Below are 20739 nucleotides of genomic sequence, written 5' to 3'. Positions count from 1 at the left end.
ATGTATATAAAGTGACTTAAGGTGGTACATGAACACAGTTTTCTTAAGTGTGTAATTTCTATGTATCCAAAAGTACTAGCAAACTGAATTATGTCTTCACAGATATTACTATTTAAGAGACAGCTAAGTAAGAAGGGATGACTCAACTTAAAGTGGATTTTAAAACTATTAAGCAAGTAGGAGGCCAGAACTGACAAAATCCTGAGGGCGATGTGTGAAGTAACAGTTCAGGAAAAGAGGGGAGTCTCTATTTCACAGTCCTTTCGGCTGGTGTCAGAAGACTCTAGTGCAGAACAGTACGGGAGGTCTGGTCTGCAACTGCATCTACAACTCCCCTCCCTCTAATTTGCCCAGAAGAGCGTTTCTTGCAGCTACCTGTGTTTTGGTATTTCCACTGGAAACTCAATATTCCTAAATTCAATTCAATATTCAATATTCTTAAATGGAACGGAATAAGTCACTGTGGAATTTGATCTTGAAAATGTGGGATGATTTTTTAAAAGACTGTTTTCTCCAGTCACATTAGAAGAAATTACATTAGAAATGTATCGATCGCCCTCTAAATTTACTTACATTTTTCAGGCGGTGTTATGGTAATAGTCTGAGCTGTAAACTCCTCATCAAAATATCTAGTATCTGTCTCAGATGTTACTTGAGGTTTAAAAGGAGGTACAAGCTGTAAAAAGAGAGAAAAAGTTTTATTAACTGATTTCAATTCAGGAAAATTTCCTTCTAGGAAAAAGGTAGCGAGCACATAATCAAATGAACAGGACAAAAGTTTACAGTGATGAGTAGCAGCACAAGGTGGACGTCGTATTTGGCTTCCCAGTCAATAGTCTAAACAAAATGATGGGTAACTGGTGGTTTTGTATCACATCTAATGGACCAGGAGAACCGCAGAGCAGGAAAGGAGAGGGATACTGAAAAATCTGTCCTAGTCCTTTATTCCCAATAACAAACATACACACAAAACCCTATCAATGCAGACCACTGTGACACGATGCAACCTCTTTCTAGTGCTAGCTGAAGAGGCTATTAATAAAAACACAACTTAAAAATACAGTTATCGGCCGGGCGCGGTGGCTCAAGCCTGTAATCCCAGCACTTTGGGAGGCTGAGGCGGGTGGATCACGAGGTCAACAGATCGAGACCATCCTGGTCAAGATGGTGAAACTCTGTCTCTACTAAAAATACAAAAAATTAGCTGGGCACGGTGGTGTGTGCCTGTAGTCCCAGCTACTCAGGAGGCTGAGGCAGGAGAATTGCCTGAACCCAGGAGGCGGAGGTTGCGGTGAGCCGAGATTGCGCCATTGCACTCCAGCCTGGGTAAGAAGAGCGAAACTCCGTCTCAAAAAAAAAAAAAAAAAACAGTTATCATCAGCTTACAGATAAGAGTGCTGCCTCTGCCCTCTGTAAAGAACGCTAACTTTGTACTTTGCAAAGAATTTGCTGATATGAGATGGGCATCAATGCCTGCCCTGCTCTGGAAAAGGGATTCTTGGTGGCCTCTGAAGTTCCACGCAAAATTCTGCCCATAGCTTTCATCAGATCCTCAAAGGGAACCACAGCCCAAAAGAGATTAAGAGTAACTCCTCTGGGACTGACAGGGCGGGAATCAGGCATGGGGGTGGAAGGAAAGGCTTGGGCTACTGAAGGTTTCGGATGCCTGAGCCCGGTGAACCTCCACTGGTTGGGAGGGAAAAGGAGCTAACACCGGGCTCCTGCTTCTCAGGGCTCTAGCCTTGAGGGGTAGGTAGAACCCACAGGTTTCCTTCTAGCCCAGAATGTTCAATCCCAGAGCAGAGTCAGAGTACATGCTCTGCAAAGTATCATTCACAACGGGGGATGCTGCTTTAGAATACAATCCTCACGGGGATAAGAAAATGGCAAACAGAATGACAAAAATCAGCATGTTTTATAAAAATTTTACAGAAACAGAAATACACAATTGGCTTGAGATCAGTGCATTTTCCCACTTTTTCTGACACCAAATTTATATTAAATAATAAGGCAAAATCTTTAAGTTAGTCTCTAGACAGAACTATATTTTTAAGAATCGGGGAACGAGCAGAGTTAAAAGCAGGTTTTCAAAACAAAGAACCACATTTCAGTTTATGGTACAAGCTACAAATCTCTTTTCTCTTTAGAATTCCCTGTGGCCCCAGCACAGCTATTCTAATGTCTTCACGATTAGCAGGCAACCTTTTGGGGATGAACCAAGTCTAGGTTCCACTGATCAGCTGGTAATAGCTACTGATCCCTGACTTGAAACCGGCTCCTCTGCCAGTGGCAAGGAGAAACCTGCCATGGTGCCATCCCAGGTTTCTAGCTGCTCTGCTAGGATCCCGGGACACAAGCAAGCAGGTCATGCCACTGTTAGAAATCCTCCCCTCTGCTTCTCAGGATAAGTGCATTCTCTTCACCAGCAGCACACACACACGCACACACACAGGGAACACCAGAGGCGACATAGGCTGGAGCAGCGTTGGCTCTGTTTTTGTTTTTGTTGTCTTTCAGAAAACGAGGGGGTAACTGCCCCGGTCTGGCAGGAAACTGGAAGACTGAAATTCTGGGTGAGTTTTTCTTTCTGATTCACTTTTCTACAGATGTTCACAAAATAGGTCTTTATCTTTCCAATCAAGTGAACCACAAGAAATTCCTGTGGCTGAAATGGGCTTCTCTTAGGCACCAGGAGTAGGTTTTGCTTACTTCTGCCCCACCTTTTCATCTGGTTCTTTGTGATGTCAAAAATTTAAATTTGCCTTCAAGTTAGGGGAAACTTGTCCTTTTAGATGAGAGAATGATCACCTTGTAACTTTAACAAACTGAAACCTACCTTAACACAGTTTTCAAAAGACTACAGGGGAGCTTAAAACAGTCTGTTTCAAATGCCATGTGGACCGAGGACTTTCCCGACTGCTTTCTTGTAGTAAACAGCTATTCTCTCCATCACTTTCTATCTTCACACTGCTTTTTCTTCAAGATTTTGTGACATCTGATACACAGGCATGCATACATACACACATACAATACACATATATTTGTTTATTACTGTCATTACATGTCATCACCAGTAAAATTTAAGTTCCAAGAGGGCAAGGACTTAAAAAAAAAAAAAAGTTTATTGATGCATAATTAACATACACTAAACTGCACACATTAAGAATATACAATTTGGGCTGGGTGTGGCAGTGTGCACCTGTAGTCCCAGCTACTTGGGAGGCTGAGGTGGAAGGATCGCTTCAGCCCAGAAGGCAGAGGTTGCAGTGAGCCAAGATTATGCCACTGCTGGGCGAAAGAGTAAAACCCTCTCAAAAAGAAAAAATAATTGATACATTTTGACCTTTGTTTATACCCATGAAACTGTCACCAAAATCAAGACAGTGAAAACATCTACCACTTCAAACGTCTTCCTGTACCCCTGTGTAATTCCAGCCTCTCTCCCACGCCCTGCAAGCCATGACTGACATGCCATGACTGACTGGGTTGTATTTTTTTTTTTTTGAGATGGAGTTTTGCTCTTCTTACCCAGGCTGGAGTGCAATGGCGCGATCTTGGCTCACCGCAACCTCCGCCTCCTGAGTTCAGGCAATTCTCCTGCCTCAGCCTCCTGAGTAGCTGGGATTACAGGCACGAACCACCATGCCCAGCTAAACATTTTTTGTATTTTTAGTAGAGACAGGGTTTCACCATGTTGACCAGGATGGTCTCGATCTGTTGACCTCGTGATCCACCCGCCTCAGCCTCCCAAAGTGCTGGGATTACAGGCTTGAGCCACTGCGCCCGGCCTTGGCTTGTATTTTTAAGCGTTTTATGCAAATAGATCACACAGTATGTACTCTTTGGTTTCTTTCACCTGGCAAGATTACTCTGACATTCATCTGTGTCAATGCATGAGAGCTTTGATGGGAAGTCATTAGGCATCCACCTTACAGTCCTGGTGTGGCTCCTTCTCACTTATTTTTTTCCCTAAACTTAAGAAAGCTTTTAAAGAGCACCAGTGTTTCTTCAGGTAATAATGTAAAAAAGACTACAATGACATGGGTACATTCCCAGGACCCTCAGTTCTTTAGGGATGAACTAACAACCAGTATCATGGCTTACAAAAGTGTCTTGAACTTGATGGAGCTTACATTGAGAAATAAAGTTTGTATTTTTTATCTTTTAATTCCATTTTCCATTAACTTTTTGAAGTCCTCTCATATTTATTTTAAACAATAGCTGAACAAATTTCAAATATTGTATTATTATGGGTTGAAATGTGTCCCTCTAAAATTTGCATGTTTAAGCCCTAACCTCAAGTACCTCAGAATGTGACTATTTGGAGATAAGGCCTTTAAAAAAGTAACTGCATTAAAATGAGATACTGAGGTGGGTCTTAACTCAATCTGGTATATTTATAAGAGGAAATTTGGACACATAAGTAGACACACTAAGGAAAAACCATATGAAGACACAGGAAGAAGACGGTCATCTGCAAGCAAAGGAGAGACACCTCAGAAGGAACTAACCCGGCCTGCATCTTGATCTTGGACTTTCGCCCCTCCAGAAATGTGAGAAAATGAATTTCTGTTGTTTAAACCACCCAGTCTGTGGTATTTTGTTACGGCAGCCCTAGCACAGTAATACATTCATTTCCTATTTCAGCTTTAAACCAGTATCTTCATCTCTTCTTTTTCTCTGCCCACATCTCTCAAAACATTTCTATATCAACTGACAGAATGTAAACTCCCATTTAGGAAGCATAAAGTCAAAAATATTTCTGTAAATCTCAGCTACTTTTATGGATCAACTCAATGAATAGCTATAGTATCATTAACTGCAAACGACATATTTTTCTGACAAATGCACTAAACTTGAAACAAATTTTTATTTGAAACCAATTTGCTTTCAGAAAATGTAGCATCCAATGCTCTTAAACAAGAGGATCAAGTTTCTCGGTTCAAGGCATCAATTTCATTTCACTGAAAATACGCAACTTCAAGTCCCTGAGGTGAGAGCAGTAGGCAAACATCCAGAGGTACGACACATTATCTGAAGGTCTGAGTTACACTTGGAGAGGACTCACTTATACATTACAACATAAGGGCCTTCATCAGTGAAATACTGGGAGCCTTTTTAAAAGGCAGGAGAAGGTAACGAAAAGACAGCATCTTGTAGCGTTTATGGACAAGTTGCACTTATTGTAACCACCAGACCTTCAGTAAGAATCTAGTGAAACAATCTTCGTTTTCCCTTCTTCAGCTAATTTTATAGGCACTGTCTAACGTCGGCAGTGTGGTAGCCATTAACACTATTTCTCATTAGAAATATTCAAGAACATGAACAAAAGTTGAATAAGTATGTAAACTGGGGAGAAATGACACAATTTCCAACCTACGAGCTAATTTTGTTATAAAAGCCTACATATAAGGCTGGGCACAGTGGCTCATACTGTAATTCCAACAATTTGGGAGGCCAAGGTGGGCGGATCACTTGAGCCAGGAGTTTAAGACTAGCCTGAGTAACACAGAGAGACTCCGTCTCTACAAAAAAATTAAAAAATTACCCAGGTATGCAGCATATGCCTGTGATCCCAGCTACCTGGGAGGCTGAGGTGGAAGGTCGAGGTTGCAGTGAGCTATGATGGCATCACTGCATTGTACTCCACTCCTATGGGTGACAGAGTGAGACCCTGTCTCAAAGAAAAGAAAAATGCAGCCTATGTACAAACACTTAGTGCATACTCCAGTCATGTGTCGCTTAATGACAGGGATCTCTTCTGAGAAATGCACGTTAGGTGATTCTCTCATTGTGCAAACATCATGGAGGGTAGTTACAGAAACCTAGATGGTGTAACCTACAACACACCTAGACTGTATGAGGTGGCCACTTCCTCTAGGCTATAGCCCTGTACATGTTACAGTAGTGAATAGGGTAGGCAACTGTTACATAACGGTAAGTATTTGTGTATCTAAATGTAGAAAAAGTACAGTAACAATAGGTCATTATAATCTACAGAACCACTGCAGTACATGTGGTTTGCTGTTGACTGAAGCGTCCTTGTGTGGTGCATGACTTATAGATAAGCACTAAATATTTGCTGAGTAAACACAAGAAAAATATTCACAGGAGGTTCTTTGGTCTTTTGGCCATTGAGGCCTACTCAGCGGGCATCAGTCTCTGGGTGACTCCTGAACTATGCAAGGGCAGATTCCAAGCTCCCTACTGAAGTCTAAAAGGCACTGTCAAAGGTAATGAAATTACACATTCTCTAGATTTGTTACCGAGAATTGGAACAAAAAAGAAGGGGAACAACCATGAATTATGTTGTGGCTGAACTAAACTAACCATAACATTCACTGGTAATTCACACTGTTTAAATAAGCGCTCTCACACAAGCTCTTTAGAATGCTGCACAGAAGTGAATCTGTGAGATACTTCCTTGCATGAATACAAAACATTGCTGTGCCACATGAAGAAAAGGTGTACATCTGGCATGCAATAATGCATAATTAAGAACAAATACTCAGTTTCACTTCCAATCATGGCCAAGCAGCTCTGACTGGATTAACCCTCCTGCACATAACTTTCAGAAAAAAATACATGAAATCAATCGAAAGGTTCTGGGAAGCAACTGAAAACAGGTAGATACTGAAGAGGGCATGGGCATTAGGAATAAGGAATGGTACCAAATGAATTTCTCATTTTTATGGCTTTTTGCCTTTTGAGATGGAGTCTTGCTCTGTCGCCAGGCTGGAGTTGCAATGGCGCGATCTCAGCTCACTGCAACCTCCGCCTCCTGGGTTCAAGCAATTCTCCTGACTCAGTCTTCTGAGCAGCTGGAACTACAGGTGCATGGCACCACGCCCAGCTATTTTTTTTGTATTTTTAGTAGAGATGGGGTTTCACCATGTTGGCCAGGATGGTCTCAATCTCCTGACCTTGTGATCTGCCCGCATCAGCTTTCAAAGTGCTGGGATTACATCGTGAGCCACCATGCCCAGCAGGGTAAAAAGCTTAAATTAGCAACCCACAGTCCTACTGCCATGAAGAATCAGAGGACAGAGCTGGAAAACGTACAGCAGCTTTAAAGTGAGGGAGGTGCAATCTCAGAAAAGAGGCAGCCAAAGAGAAGCAGCCCTAAAATCTCAGTATAAAGTCTGTCCAAATCTCTGCTGACTGCTGGACCACATACATGAACAGGGTAGGCTCCAAGCCCCCTAGTGAAGTCTAAATACACCAACTGGAAACCTTAACCCACTGGAGAAAGACAGCATTTGCAGTTTGAGTTCGTCTGTGACTGGCCTGGGAAAATAAAAAATTCAGCATTCGTTGTTGCAACGTAACCGAATCCAGAGGCATAACAACCTACCAGTCACAATGCCCAAGATGCATTCCAAAATGACTCAGCATTAAGCAAACAAAAAAAAGGAAACAGAACCCATACACCGGAAAAAGACACCAAAGGAAACTGATGCCGTGGTGCTGCAATCAGCAAAGACGTTAGAGTGGCTTTGTAATTACCCTCGACGATGTGAAGTAGGTTCATAATGAATAAAAAGGCTGGAAATCTCAGCAGACACAGAAACTATTAGGAAAAGGGCCAAATGGAAAAATCTAAAAAAATTAAAATATCTGAAATAAGGAATTCTCTCTATGGGTACGAGTCAGTAAACTTTATATACAGCAGAGATTATTATCCAATTTGAATAGCACAGGAAAAAAATGTGAAAAAAGCAGAACTTCGTATCTGTAAGACAACTTCCAAAGGTAAGAAGAATAAAGAGAAATAAGAAAGAACAGACAGATAATAAGACAGAAAATATATTTCAAGAAATAATGGCTAAGTTTTCCAAAGTTAACGAAGGATATGCAAGAGATTCAAAGAGCTCAGGCAACTCCAAGCAGAATAAATACAAAGAAAACCTCACCTAAACACAACAGAGTCAAAAAGCTGAAAACCAGAGCCTGTCACGGTTCCATGAGAGAAGCAGAACTACTCTCTCTGTGTGTAAAGAGATTACAGGGAATTGACTTTACCTGATTTTGGGAGCTAGTTATGCTGCCTCTGCAAGGCTGTTATGTTCAAGTTTACCGCTGGGTCTTGATGTCCACAGGGCAGTTAAGTTGAGATGGGAAGATGCCAGTAAAGCTGGGAGAGGAAAGATGAAATGGAATCTAGAAGCACAAGCTGGAGACCAGGAGGACACACTGAAACCCATGTTAATTCGTACCAGCTGACCTTCCTGGTGTGGATAGCCTGCAAAAGCTGGGGACCTTCACTATGGAGCTAAACACACATCCCAGCCCAGCAAGAGGCTCAAATGTTAACAGGATGCAGGGGAGATGGAGCAGATCCATGTCTGACCACTGCTACATGCCAATGAAATGGTCTAGCAGACAAACACGAATGAGCTACAAAATGGCTGCTCCTTCCCGTCTATCCTCCAAATCTCCTGTGAGAATCTTAAATAGCAAAGGGAATCCTGGGAAATGTATCTGTCTAGTCAACTGACAAATTACAAAGCCATCATACAAACAAAAATATCTTGAAAACAGCCAGTGAAATATACCACATAACTTACAAGGAAGACATATTTAAATATGTACCGACTAAACTATCAACCCACAATTTTATATTCAGTAAAAATATCCTTTAAGAATGAAGGCAAAATAAAGACATCATCCCATAAAAGAAAACAAATTTTTTGCCAGCTGCACTACAAAAAAATGGTATAAAAAATTATTTAGACTGAAGGGGAATTATACCAGAAGAAAACACGGATCTTCCAAGAAAAAAAAAAAATGAAGAACTGCAAGTGTTCTGAAATCAGACCGCAGTGACGGCTGCACAAGTCCACCAAGACCCTAAGAACCGTGGAAGTGTATACTCTAAAGGGTGAATTACTGCAATAATAAAATTAATTTTAAAAAGAACATTGGAAATGGGAAATATGTAGAAAAATAATAAATACTAAGAGTCCTAACTTAGAATCTGGGATGGAGATGAAGATTAATCACCAAATAGAAACACAGATGTTTAATGAATAAACCGAAACACTTAGAATGAATATAGTAAGGTCTGGAAGATTCCCTTAGGCCCTTTCAGAGGAGGCATTATTTCACTGAGGCCTCTCTCTGGGCCTTGAGCATGATAAATAAAAATATTATTTATTTAATCAGTTACCATCTCATTGAAATGGATATTAACCAAGTGACCAAAATAAACTATAAACTACCTAAACTACTCTCTAGAGGCAAGTTTTTTCTTTTCTGAAGGAAATCTTTGAAAGATAAGTAGCAATACAGTAAGTATTAAAATCTGTCTCAAAATCAGCCAAACATTATAAATCCATCTTCCTGGAATGCTTCTTAAATCTTTGCTGTTTTAAGTTGTGCTTTATATAATATTTGATTATGTTTTTAAATCATTATACTTTTTTTCCTTCAAGAAACAAAGCTTTAGCAGTTGGCATAAAACTGGGCTTTGGAATTTCCAAGCTCAGCTGGGCCCTCCAGCAATCTGAGTCCTCTTTATAGGTCCCCAGTTGGGTTTCTCCGCAGCTCCCTCTGAGCCTATCCCTACATGTGACAGTCACTGTCTTAAAACTTCTAGTATCAACCATATAACATTCTTCTCACTCTTAGTAAGAAGGCAGAACTTCTGCTGTAAAGACAGTGGGACCTAGACCTGTAGTCCCAGCTATTCGGGAGGATCCCTTAAGTCTAGGAATTCAAGGCCACAGTGAGCTGTGATTGTGCCACTGCACTCCAGCCTGGGCATTAAGGCAAAACCTCATCTCTTAAAAAAACAACAGAACGATCCAAGATGGTCGATCGCTAACATCTCGGGATTGCAGCTCTCAGTCAAAGCGCAGAGAACTAGTGGACGCCACACTTTCAGACAAATTCTGGTCGCTCACGGAGCAGAAGATCCTCAGTGGAGGAACCACACGGGTCGCCAGCGCGACTCTTGTGGCTGGCGCAGCGGTTTCGCCGGCACCTTGGTATGGCAGCTCTCGGAGCAGAGTAAACAGGGCCGGCTCCCCTTCTGACCGAGGTTTGGAAGACCCACACGGGTCCCCAGCACAACTCCTGAGACGGGCGCAGCGGCTGTGACAGCACCTCAGTGCGGCAGCTCTCAGCGCAGAGTAAACAAGACTGGTTCCCCTTCTGACTGAGGTTTGGAGCCTGGGGAAGGCAGAGTCGCCCATTACGGACACAAGAAGGAAGCCAGACAGGAGAATCCCGGGCAGAAAAGCACCATCAGTCTTAACGCCGCCGTTCTGGCCCTGGGAACTAACAACTTGGACGTCCAATCAAGAGACCTAATCTGAAAGTTGGTAATTTCAAAGATGACAGGCGAATACATTTACAATGATTGAAAGAAACCAGTGTAAAAAGGCTGAGAATACTCAAAATCAGAACGCCTCTCCCTCTAAAGATGATCACAGTTCCACATCAACAATGGAACAAGGCTTGACGGAGAACGATTGCATCCCGATGACAGAATCACTCTTCAAGGAATGGATAATAAGAAACTTCTGTGAGTTAAAAGAACATGTTGTAGCCCAACGTAAAGAAACTAGGAACTTTGAAAAAAGCTTTGACGAAATCCTATTGAGAATAGACAACTTAGAGAGGAATATAAGTGAATTAATGGAACTGAAGAATACAATACAGGAACTCCAAGAAGTATGCACAGGTTTAAACACTCGAATTGTTCAAGCAGAAGAAAGGATAACAGAGGTCAAAGTCCAACTTAATGAAAGAACACAAGAAGACAAGATTAGACATAAAAGGATAAAAAGGAATGAGCAAAGTCTCAAAGAAATGTGGGACTATGTGAAAAGACCAAATTTACGTTTGATAGGTGTACCTGAATGCGACGGAGAGAATGAATCCAAGCTGGAAAATACCCTTCAGGATATTATTCAGGAAAATTTTCCTGAACTAGCAAAGCAGGTCAATATTCAAACCCAGGTAATACAGAGAACACCACAAAGATATTCCTCAAGAAGAGCAACCCCAAGGCACATAATCGTTAGATTCACCAGGGTTGAAACGAAAGAGAAAATACTAAGGGCAACCAGAGAGAAAGGTCAGGTTACCCACACAGGCAAGCCTATCAGACTTACAGCAGATCTCTCAGCAGAAACTCTACAAGCCAGAAGAGAGAGGGGGCCAATCGATATTGAACATCCTCAAAGAACAGAACCTTCAGCCCAGAATTTCATATCCAGCCAAACTAAGCTTCACAACTGAAGGAAAAATAAAATCTTTTATGAACAAGCAAATACTCAGAGATTTTGTTACCACCAGGCCTGCTTTACAAGAGCTTCTGAAAGAAGCATTACACATAGAAAGGAACAACCAGTATTAGCCTTACTAAAAATATACCAAAACGTAAAGAGCACCAACATAAAGAAGAATATTCATCAACGAATGGATCAAACAGCCAGTTAACATCAAATGGCAGTAACCCTAAATTTAAATCGACTAAATCCCCCAATCAAAAGACACAGCCAAAACCCAACGGCATGTTACATCCAGACCTGTTTCACATGCAAGGATACACAAAGATTCAAAACAAAGGGATGGAGAAAGATTTACCAACCAAAAATGGAGAGCAAAAATAAATAAATAAATAAATAAATAAAAAGCAGGAGTTGCAATTCAGATAAAATAGATTTTAAAGCAACAAAGATATAGTGGTAAAAGGATCAATACAACAACAAGAGCTAACGACCCTAACACCCAGATACATAGAGACTTAGATTCAATGAGACAGAAAATTAATAAGGATATCAAGGACTCGAACTCAGATCCGGAACAAGTAAACTTAATAAATATTTATAGAGCTCTCCACTTCAAATACATAAAATATACATTCTTGTCAATACCACATCACACCTACTTATAGGTTTAAATGAAACATTGATTGGCCATTATTAATACCCATTTTTTTTTTTTCAGAATAAAGCAACATTTCCGTTCACCCTCCCTCTCTCTCTTCCTTTCTCTCCTTTACTCATTTTTTTTTCCTTCTCTCAAAAAAAACAACAACAGTAATTGGGGCCTTCAGTCAGAAACTACCACAACTTTCTGCCTAAATGCCTATAAACACATTTGCTTTGGTGGGCATCTTACTTCTTTCCAATCAATGTCACTACGAGGTTTTCCCACCTCCTTTCTATAGGCTACGTTTCAGAGATCTTACATTTTTTTCTATGTTTATTAACCTTACATCTTACTATCTATATGCTTTTATCTTATTACTTTTTTCTATATAGCTCCATTTTTACACTCTTTTGGATCATTCCCCTGAGCATATAAGTATCACTCATCCCATTCTATGTGTTCCCTTTAGCTACTGCGCCTTCTTTCTTTACTCTTCAATTTTCTCTATTTTTTAAATTTTATTTTAGGTTGAGTAGCACACATGTAGGTCTGTTATACAGGAAAACTGCATGTCATGGGGGGTTTGGTGTACATATCATTCCATCACTCAGATAATAAGCACAGTCGCTGGCAGGTAGCTTTTTGATCTTCACCTTCCTCCTGCCCTCCACCCTCAAAGTAGGCCCTGATGTCTGCTGTTCCCCTTTGTGTTGATATGTACTCAATGTTTAGCTCCCACTTACAAGTGAGAACATGCAGGATTTCATTTTCTGTTCCCTATGTTTCTTTAGGCTTATGGCCTCTAGCTCCATTCATTTTGCTGCGAAGGACATGATCTTGTTCTTTTTGATAACTGCATAGTATTCCATGGCATATATGTACAACATTCTTTATCCATTCTGTAACTGATGGGCATTTAGGTTGATTCCATGTCTTTGCTATTATGAACAGTGTTGTAATGAACATGTGTGTACATCTGTCTTTATGGCAGAATAATTTACATTCCCAATAGAGGACTGCTGAGTCAAATGTAATTCGATTTTGAGTTCTTTGAGATATTGTCAAACTGCTTTCCACAGTGGCTGAGCTAAGTTACATCTGCACCAGCAGTGTGTAAGTGTTTCCATTTGTCCACCACCTTGCCAGCACCTGTTATTTTTTGACTTTGTAATAACGGCCATTCTGACCAGCATGCAATGGTATCTCATAGTGGTTTTTTTAACTTACACTTTTCTAATGATTAGTGATGTAGGTGGTTTTTCACATGCCTGTTGGCCACATGTATGTCTTCTTTTGGGAAATGTCTGTTCATGTGTCTTTTTAATGGAGTTGTTTTATTGATTGTAAATTTATTTAAATTTCTTATAGATTCTGAATATTAGACCTTTGTCAGACGCATAGTTTGCAAATATTTTTTCCCATTCTGCAGAGGTCCGTTTACTCCTCTGTTTAGGTCTGTTTAGTCCCTTTTGCTGTGCAGAAGCTCTTTAAATAGGTTTCACTCGTCAATTTTGTTTTTGTTGCAATTGCCTTTGGAGTCTTTGTCATGAAGACTTTGCCAAGGCCTATGTCCAGAATGGTATTTCCTAGGTTATTTTATAGAGCTTTTTACAGTTTTAGGTTTTACATTTCTCCTGAGTTGTTTTTGTATATGGTATAAGGAAGGGGTCCAGTTTTCTCCTTCTGCACATGGCTAGCCAGTCATCACAGCATCATTTACTGAAGAAGGAGTCCTTTCCCTATTGCTTCTTATTGTTGACTTTTTCAATCATCAGATGGTTGTAACTGTGTGACATTTCTGGGCTGTTTATTCTGTCCCATTGGTCTATGTGTCTGTTTTTGTACCATTGCCATGCTGCTTGGTTACTATAGCCTTATAGTATAATTTGAAGTTGGGTAATGTAGCATCTCTGGCTTTGTTCTTTTTGCTTAGGATTGTCTTGGCTGTTTGGGTTCTTTTTGGGGCCCACATGGATTTTAAAATAGCTTTGTCTAATTTTGTGAAGACTGTCATTGGTAGTTTGAATAGGAATAGCACTGAATCTGTAAATTGCTTTGGGCAGTATGGCCATTTCAACAATATTAATTCTTCCTATTCATGAGCACGGAGTGTTTTTCCATTTGTTTGTGTCGTCTCTGATTTCTCTTTTTTTTTTTTTTGAGACGGAGTTTCGCTCTTGTTACCCAGGCTGGAGTGCAATGGCGCGATCTCGGCTCACCACAACCTCCGCCTCCTGGGTTCAGGCAATTCTCCTGCCTCAGCCTCCTGAGTAGCTGAGATTACAGGCACGTGCCACTCTGATTTCTTTAAGCAGTTTTTGCAGTTCTCATTGTAAAGATCTTTCACTTCCAGGTCAGCTGTATTCCTACCTATTTTATTCTTTTTGTGGCATTTGTAAATTGAATTGCATTCTTGGTTTGGCTCTCAGCTTAGATGTTGTTGGTGCATAGGAATCCCGACTTTTGTACATCGATTTTGTATCCTTAGATATAGCTTACGTTAATTTGTCCATTTTTGTTAAGCTGTTTATTGAATTATAGAGCTTTTGGGCAGAGAGGATCAGGTTGTTTGGGTATAGATAGAACCATACTATATGCAAACATTAATGGTTTGACTTCAGCAAATTTTTAAAAACGTGAAGTCATACCAACCACTCCCTCAGAACACAGTGCAATAAAAACAGAAATCAATACTAAGAAACTCTCTCAAAACCATAGAATTACATGGAGATTAAACAATGTGTTCCTGAATTACTTTTAGGTAAATAATGAAATTAAGGCAGAAACCAAGGAATTCTTTGAAATGAATGAGAATGATGATACAACATACCAGAATCTCTGGGACATAGCTAAGGCAGTATTAAGAAGGAAGTTTATACCACTAAACACTCACATAAAAAGTTAGAAAGATATCAAATTAACAATCATCTATCACCACAACTAAAAAGAACCAGATAAACAAGAGCAAAGCAACCCCAAAGCTAGCAGAAGACAAGAAATAATCAAAATCAGAGCAGAACTGAAGAAAACTAAGATTCAAAAACAGTACAAAAGATGAACAAATCGAGGAGTTTTTTGAAAGCATTAACAAAATAGACAGACTGCTAGCTAGAATAACTGAAAATGAGAGAAGATCTGAATAAACACAATCAGAAATTACAAAGGGGACATTTCTACCCTTCAATTTTTCTTGAGTAGCCTAAGCTGAATGTCCTATTTCTTTTAACTTTCACTTGAATTAAAAATAAAAAAAGAACTATTTTAAGCATCAAGAACAGAAAATAAGACAACCAAGTCTAACGGATGTTAACATTGTACTATATGTACTTTCCAATATCCGTTTTTTTTTTCAAATATAAAATGGTTACTGCTAAATACCTATTTCTTCCCCACTCCTTAACGTTCAACCATTGATTGATTGATTGAGACAGGGCCTTGCTCTGTCACCCAAGCTGGAGAGCAGTGGCATGATCACAGCACATTTCAGCCTTGACTTCCTGGGTTCAACTGATCCTCCCACCTCAGCCTCCTGAGTAGCCGGGACTACAGTCGTGCACCACTATGCCTGGCTGATTTTTGCATTTTTGGTAAAGGTGGGGTTTTGCCATTGGTCTTAAACTCCTGGGCTCAAGGAATCCTCCTACCTTGACCTCCCAAAATGCTGGGATTACAGGAATGAGTCACTGCACCTGGCAGTATTCAACCATTTTAACTTGTGAGAATGGCAATCACCTATAATTCAAGCAAATGTTGTCCTCAAGTTACTTCATATCATTTACATGCAAGTTTTTATACTTTTCTCCCATATATATAAATGCTAATAAATACAATGCTCTTCATGGTACATTTCCAGTTTTTGTAGTATGCTATCATTCTATAAATATCCGCAGTAATTTGTTTTTCTGTGTTTATTTTTTGAGATTTATCAATATTGATACCTATAAACGAGTTATTCATTTTTTAATTCTTGAATAGTATTCTACCACGAGAATAAGAAAAAACTGCACTGAATCTGTATTATCATTTTTGGCACTCTCATCTTAATATTAAATATCCAATCTATAAACCTGAGCTGTCTTTCCATTCATTTATATCTTAATTTCTTTCAACAGTGTTTCATAGTCAGCAGCAAGTCTTGTGCCTCCTTGGTTAAATTTATTACTAAAACATTTTTTCATGTTATTTTAAATGAAATTGCTCTTCTTAAGTTCCTTTTTACACTGTTGATAGCTAGCATACAGAAATACAATGTATTTTCTAGGTTGCTTTTGCATACTGCAACTCTACTGATTTTATTAGTTTTAAGAGAGCTCAAGTGTGGCATGTGTGTTTTGTGTTTTTAGGGTTTTCTACATATAGGATCATGTCATCTATTAACAGAAACAGTTTTATTTCTTCCTTTGAAATTTGCTGGTCAAATTTGCTGGTCACTGCTGGTCAGACGCAGTGGCTCACGCCTGTAATTCTAGCACTTTGGGAGGCCTTATGTGGGTGGATCACCTGAGGTCAGGAATTCAAGACCAGCCTCACCAACATGGTGAAACCCCATCTTAAAAACAAACAAACAAAAATGAAATTTGATTGCTTTTTGTTTCTCTTGTTTAACTCCTCTGACTACAGCTTCCAGTATCATGTTAAACAGAAGTGTTGAAAGTGGATATCTTTGTTTTCTTCCTTATCTCAGGGGAAAAACTTTCAGTCTTTCACCATTGAATATAATGTAAGCTGAGGGTGTTCCAAACTATAGAAATGATCCCTTAAAGGAAAGTCTTTCCAAGAGTTTTTAATATATGACCTTTATCATGTTGTTGCAGTTTCCTTTTATTTCTAGGTTTTTTTTTTTTTTTTAGTGTTTTTACCATAAATGAATGTTGAATTTTGTCAAATGCTCTCCCTGCATCAGCTGAAATGATGATGCAGGTTTTCTCCTTCATTCTATTAATGTGGGACATTACACTGATCAATTTTTATACATTGAAACACCCTTGCAATCCTGAGATAAATCTACCTGGTTAAGGTGCATCCTTTAATTACACTGCTGAATGGTCTGCTAGTATTTGGTTAAGACATTTTGCATCTGTATTCATTAGGGACACTGGTCTGTAGTTTTCTTACAGTGCTTCTGGTTTTGACATCAGGGTAATGCTCCTCTAATAGAGCAACTGAGGGAGGGTTCACTCCTCTTCAAATTTCTGAAGGAATTTGAGAAGGACTGGCATTAATTTTTCTTTAAGTGTTGGGTAGACTTCTCCAGTAAAGCCATCTGGCCCTGGGCTTTTCTTTGCTGGGAGGTTTGTGATTAGTGATTTGATTTCTTTAAGAGTTATGGGTCTATCTGGATTTTCAATTTATTCTGAAGTCATTTTGGTGATTTGTGTATTTCTAGGAATATGTTCATTTTATCTGGGTTACTCAACTTGATGGCATACAGTTCTTCATAGTATTCTCTTACACTCCTTTCTATTGCTGTAAAGTCAGTAGTAATACCCCCTTTCCATTTCTGATTTAGTATTTCATTTTTCTCTTTTTCCTCCTTAGCAAATCAATCTAAAGTTTTGTCAGTTTTGTTGATTTTTCAAAGAACCAACTTTTGGTTTTGGTCATTATTCTCTATTGCTTTTCAATTCTCTATTTCATTTATTTCCTTTGTAATCTTTATACCAATAAATTAGTTAACCCAAATGATGAAGAGGTAAATTTACCAAAAACATATAATACTACTGAAATTTGGATGCACCTAAAAATGCAACTAAAAAAATGTCAAAACTTATAGAACAATAAAGAGAAACAGTCAATGACATAATTATAACTGAAGGTTTCACTTCTCTTTTAGTAACTGTTAAGAGCAAGTCACTAAGCTATCAGTAAGGAGGCAGAAGATCTAACACTATTAACCAACCAATTCTATCACTGACATTTATAGAATATTCTACACAAAAGCAAAGTACCCATTCTCTTCAAGTGCATGTAATCCATCAATATAAACCATATTTTGAGTCATAAACAAATCAACAAATTTAAAAGATCTGAAATTATACAAAATACATTGCCTAACAACAACAGATATAAACCAGAGCTCAGAAACAGAAAGATCGTTGAAATATCTCCAAATATTGTACATCAAACAAAACACCGCAGTAATTCATTCATAGGGTTAAGGAAGCAACTGCCAAAAAATTTTCAGCACTGTGAAATAAAATTAGGTCAAAATACAATATATCAAAATTTATAGGACATGGACAAAAGCCGTGTTGGGAGGTAAACATATAGTACCATATGCCTCTGTCATAAAATAAAGAATTCAAATCTAGTATGCAATAAGCTAAAAAAAAAAAAAAAAGAAATAAATAAAAAGCAGAAAATATAGAAAAAAAGGAAACATAAAACAAAAATAAAAATAAATGAAAATAAAGTCTAGTTCTTTGAAAATAATAAAATCACTTAATTCCAATAAATTCAACAAAGACATAAAATTTTCAAATTCCTTGAACTATACACAGATTACCAAATCTTATTTAAAAAAAAAAAAAAAAAAAGGCCAGATAACTAGAATTACCCTATATCCATTAAATTTTGACCCAGGCAGCTTCACAGGAGAATTCTGTCAAACATTTAAAGAAGACATATCAATTCTACTCAAACTCTTCCATAAAACAGAAGAGAAGGGAACACCATTCATTTCACGTGTCACATTATTGTGATTCTAAAATCAGACAACATAAGAAAAGTATAACCCAACATCTCTAATGAATATAGATTCAAAATCCTCAAAATATTAAATCAAATTTAGCTATATATAAAAAAGATAATATTCTGTGACTGTTTTCTTCTAGATATGTAAGATTAACCTAATACTCAAAAATCAATGTGATACACTACATTAACAAATTAAAATAGAAGCAAAACATAAACACAAATCCAGAATCCATTCTTCAAGTGCTCAAAAAAAAAAACGGGGAATATTAGAAAATTCTGTTAACCTGAGAGATAGCATGTATGAAAAACCTACAGTTAATAGAATACTCAATGGGGGATGCAATATTTAATCTCACCATTTTGAAACAGCATGGTTCTGGTAATCCTGATCAGTGTAATAAGGTTACACAAAATAAAACAAAACTCATAGAGAGTGGAAATAGATAATCGTCTATGCAGAATATATCCTGAAATTTGAAAAAAAAAAAAAAAATGGGTACTAGAATTAGTAAGTTAGTTGAGCTGGCTAAACTATCCAGAGACATATAAAACCTCCACTGGAGGGCTATTTACCTCAGTGTCTTTTACACAGTACATTACATACAACATGTTCAAGCAAAAATTACATAGCATACTAATAGACAAAAAAAAAAAAGTTTAAAACACAAGCATCAGAACCAGATACAGATATGGGATTATCAGACTGGGAGTTTACAGCATCTATGGCCAATATACTAAGCCTTTTAATGGAAAAAGTGGACTACATAAAAGAACAAATGGGTAATGTAAGCAGAGTGATGGGAATTCTAAGAATAAATAAAAAGGGAATAAAAAATATCACAACAGAAATTAAGAACACCTTTGAAGGATTTATTAATAGACTGAATATGGCCAAAGAAACAATCAGTGAGCCTGAAAAATTATCAATAGAAATTTCTAAAAATGAAATGCAAACAGAAAAAAAAGAATGAAAAGGCAGAGCATTCAGAAACTGTAGGACAATTATAAAAGACGTAATACATGTGTAATGAAAATACCAAAATGACAAGAGATAAAGAATAGGAAAAATATCTCAAGCAGTAATGACTCAAGATGATTTTTCAAAATTAATGACAGGCACCAAAACACACAGATCCAGGAAGCTCAGAGAAAAGCAAACATAACAACATAAATACCTAAAGTCCACACCCAGACATATCATATTTGAACTGTAGAAAAATCAGAGACGAAGATAAAAATCTTGAAAACCAGAAAACAACAACAAATAACCTGGCCTAAAAAGGAAGAATGAAATTGGAAATCATGCAAACAAGAAAAGTGCAGTGAATATGTAAAGAGGCACTGGAAGAAAAACCCACCAACCTTAGAATTCTGTATCCAACAAAATCATCCTTCAAAAGTCAAGGAAAAACAAAGAATTTCTCAGAAAATAAAAACTGAGGCAATCTGTTGCCAGTAGACTGCCTAGAGGGAAATGGCAAAAAAAAAAGTTTATCAAAAAGAAGGAATATAGGCCAGGTATGGTGGCTCATGTCTAAAATATCAGCACTTTGGAAGGCCAAGGTGGGAGGATCCCTTAAGCCCAGGAGTTCAAGACCAACTTGGGCAACATAGTTAGTGAGACCTTGTTTCTACAAAAAAAAAATTAACAAAATATTAGCTATGCGTGGTGGCACATGCCTTTAGTCCCAGGTACAGGGGAGGCTGAGGTGAGAGGGTTGCTAGAGCCCAGGAGTGTGAGGCTGCAGTGAGCTGAACACTTCAGCCCGGGCAACAGAGCAAGACTTTGTTCCAAAAGGAAAATAATGTAGGCTAGAAATTTGTATCTATGTGAAGAAAGAAAGAATATTAGAAAGGAAATACACAAAAGTAACATAAAATTCCGTTCTTAATATTCTTAATCTGACATAACAGTTTGCTCAAAATAATGACAGCAACAATGTATTCGATGATTACAGCTTACAGGTAAATGAAATTTATGACAGCAGTGTTATAAGGGACAGGAAGGAGGATTGGGGAATACAGTTCTATGGCACTTGTACTATCTGTGAAACAATATGGTGCTATTGTATGCTCTCAGACTATGATGAAATTAAACTGGAAATCAGTAACAGAGAGACAGCTGGAAAGCTCCAAAATACCTATAGACTAAATGACACA

The 20739-nt window shown here is 38.4% G+C and overlaps 1 protein-coding gene across 15 annotated transcripts in view; it reads right to left on the bottom strand.

Moving 5' to 3' along the window:
* Positions 1–20739, bottom strand: part of AKT3 (AKT serine/threonine kinase 3) — a 343677-nt gene that overhangs the window by 11689 nt on the left and 311249 nt on the right. For all 15 annotated transcript variants that reach the window (XM_078357219.1, XM_078357225.1, XM_078357226.1 and 12 more), the window contains one exon: positions 574–676. In XM_078357219.1, coding sequence (XP_078213345.1) covers positions 574–676 — 103 coding nt within the window. The remainder of the gene's footprint in view (positions 1–573; positions 677–20739) is intronic.

The sequence above is a fragment of the Callithrix jacchus genome, chromosome 19 (assembly GCF_049354715.1).
Source record: "Callithrix jacchus isolate 240 chromosome 19, calJac240_pri, whole genome shotgun sequence".
NCBI lineage: Eukaryota > Metazoa > Chordata > Mammalia > Primates > Cebidae > Callithrix > Callithrix jacchus.
This window is presented reverse-complemented; position numbering and strand designations above follow the sequence as displayed.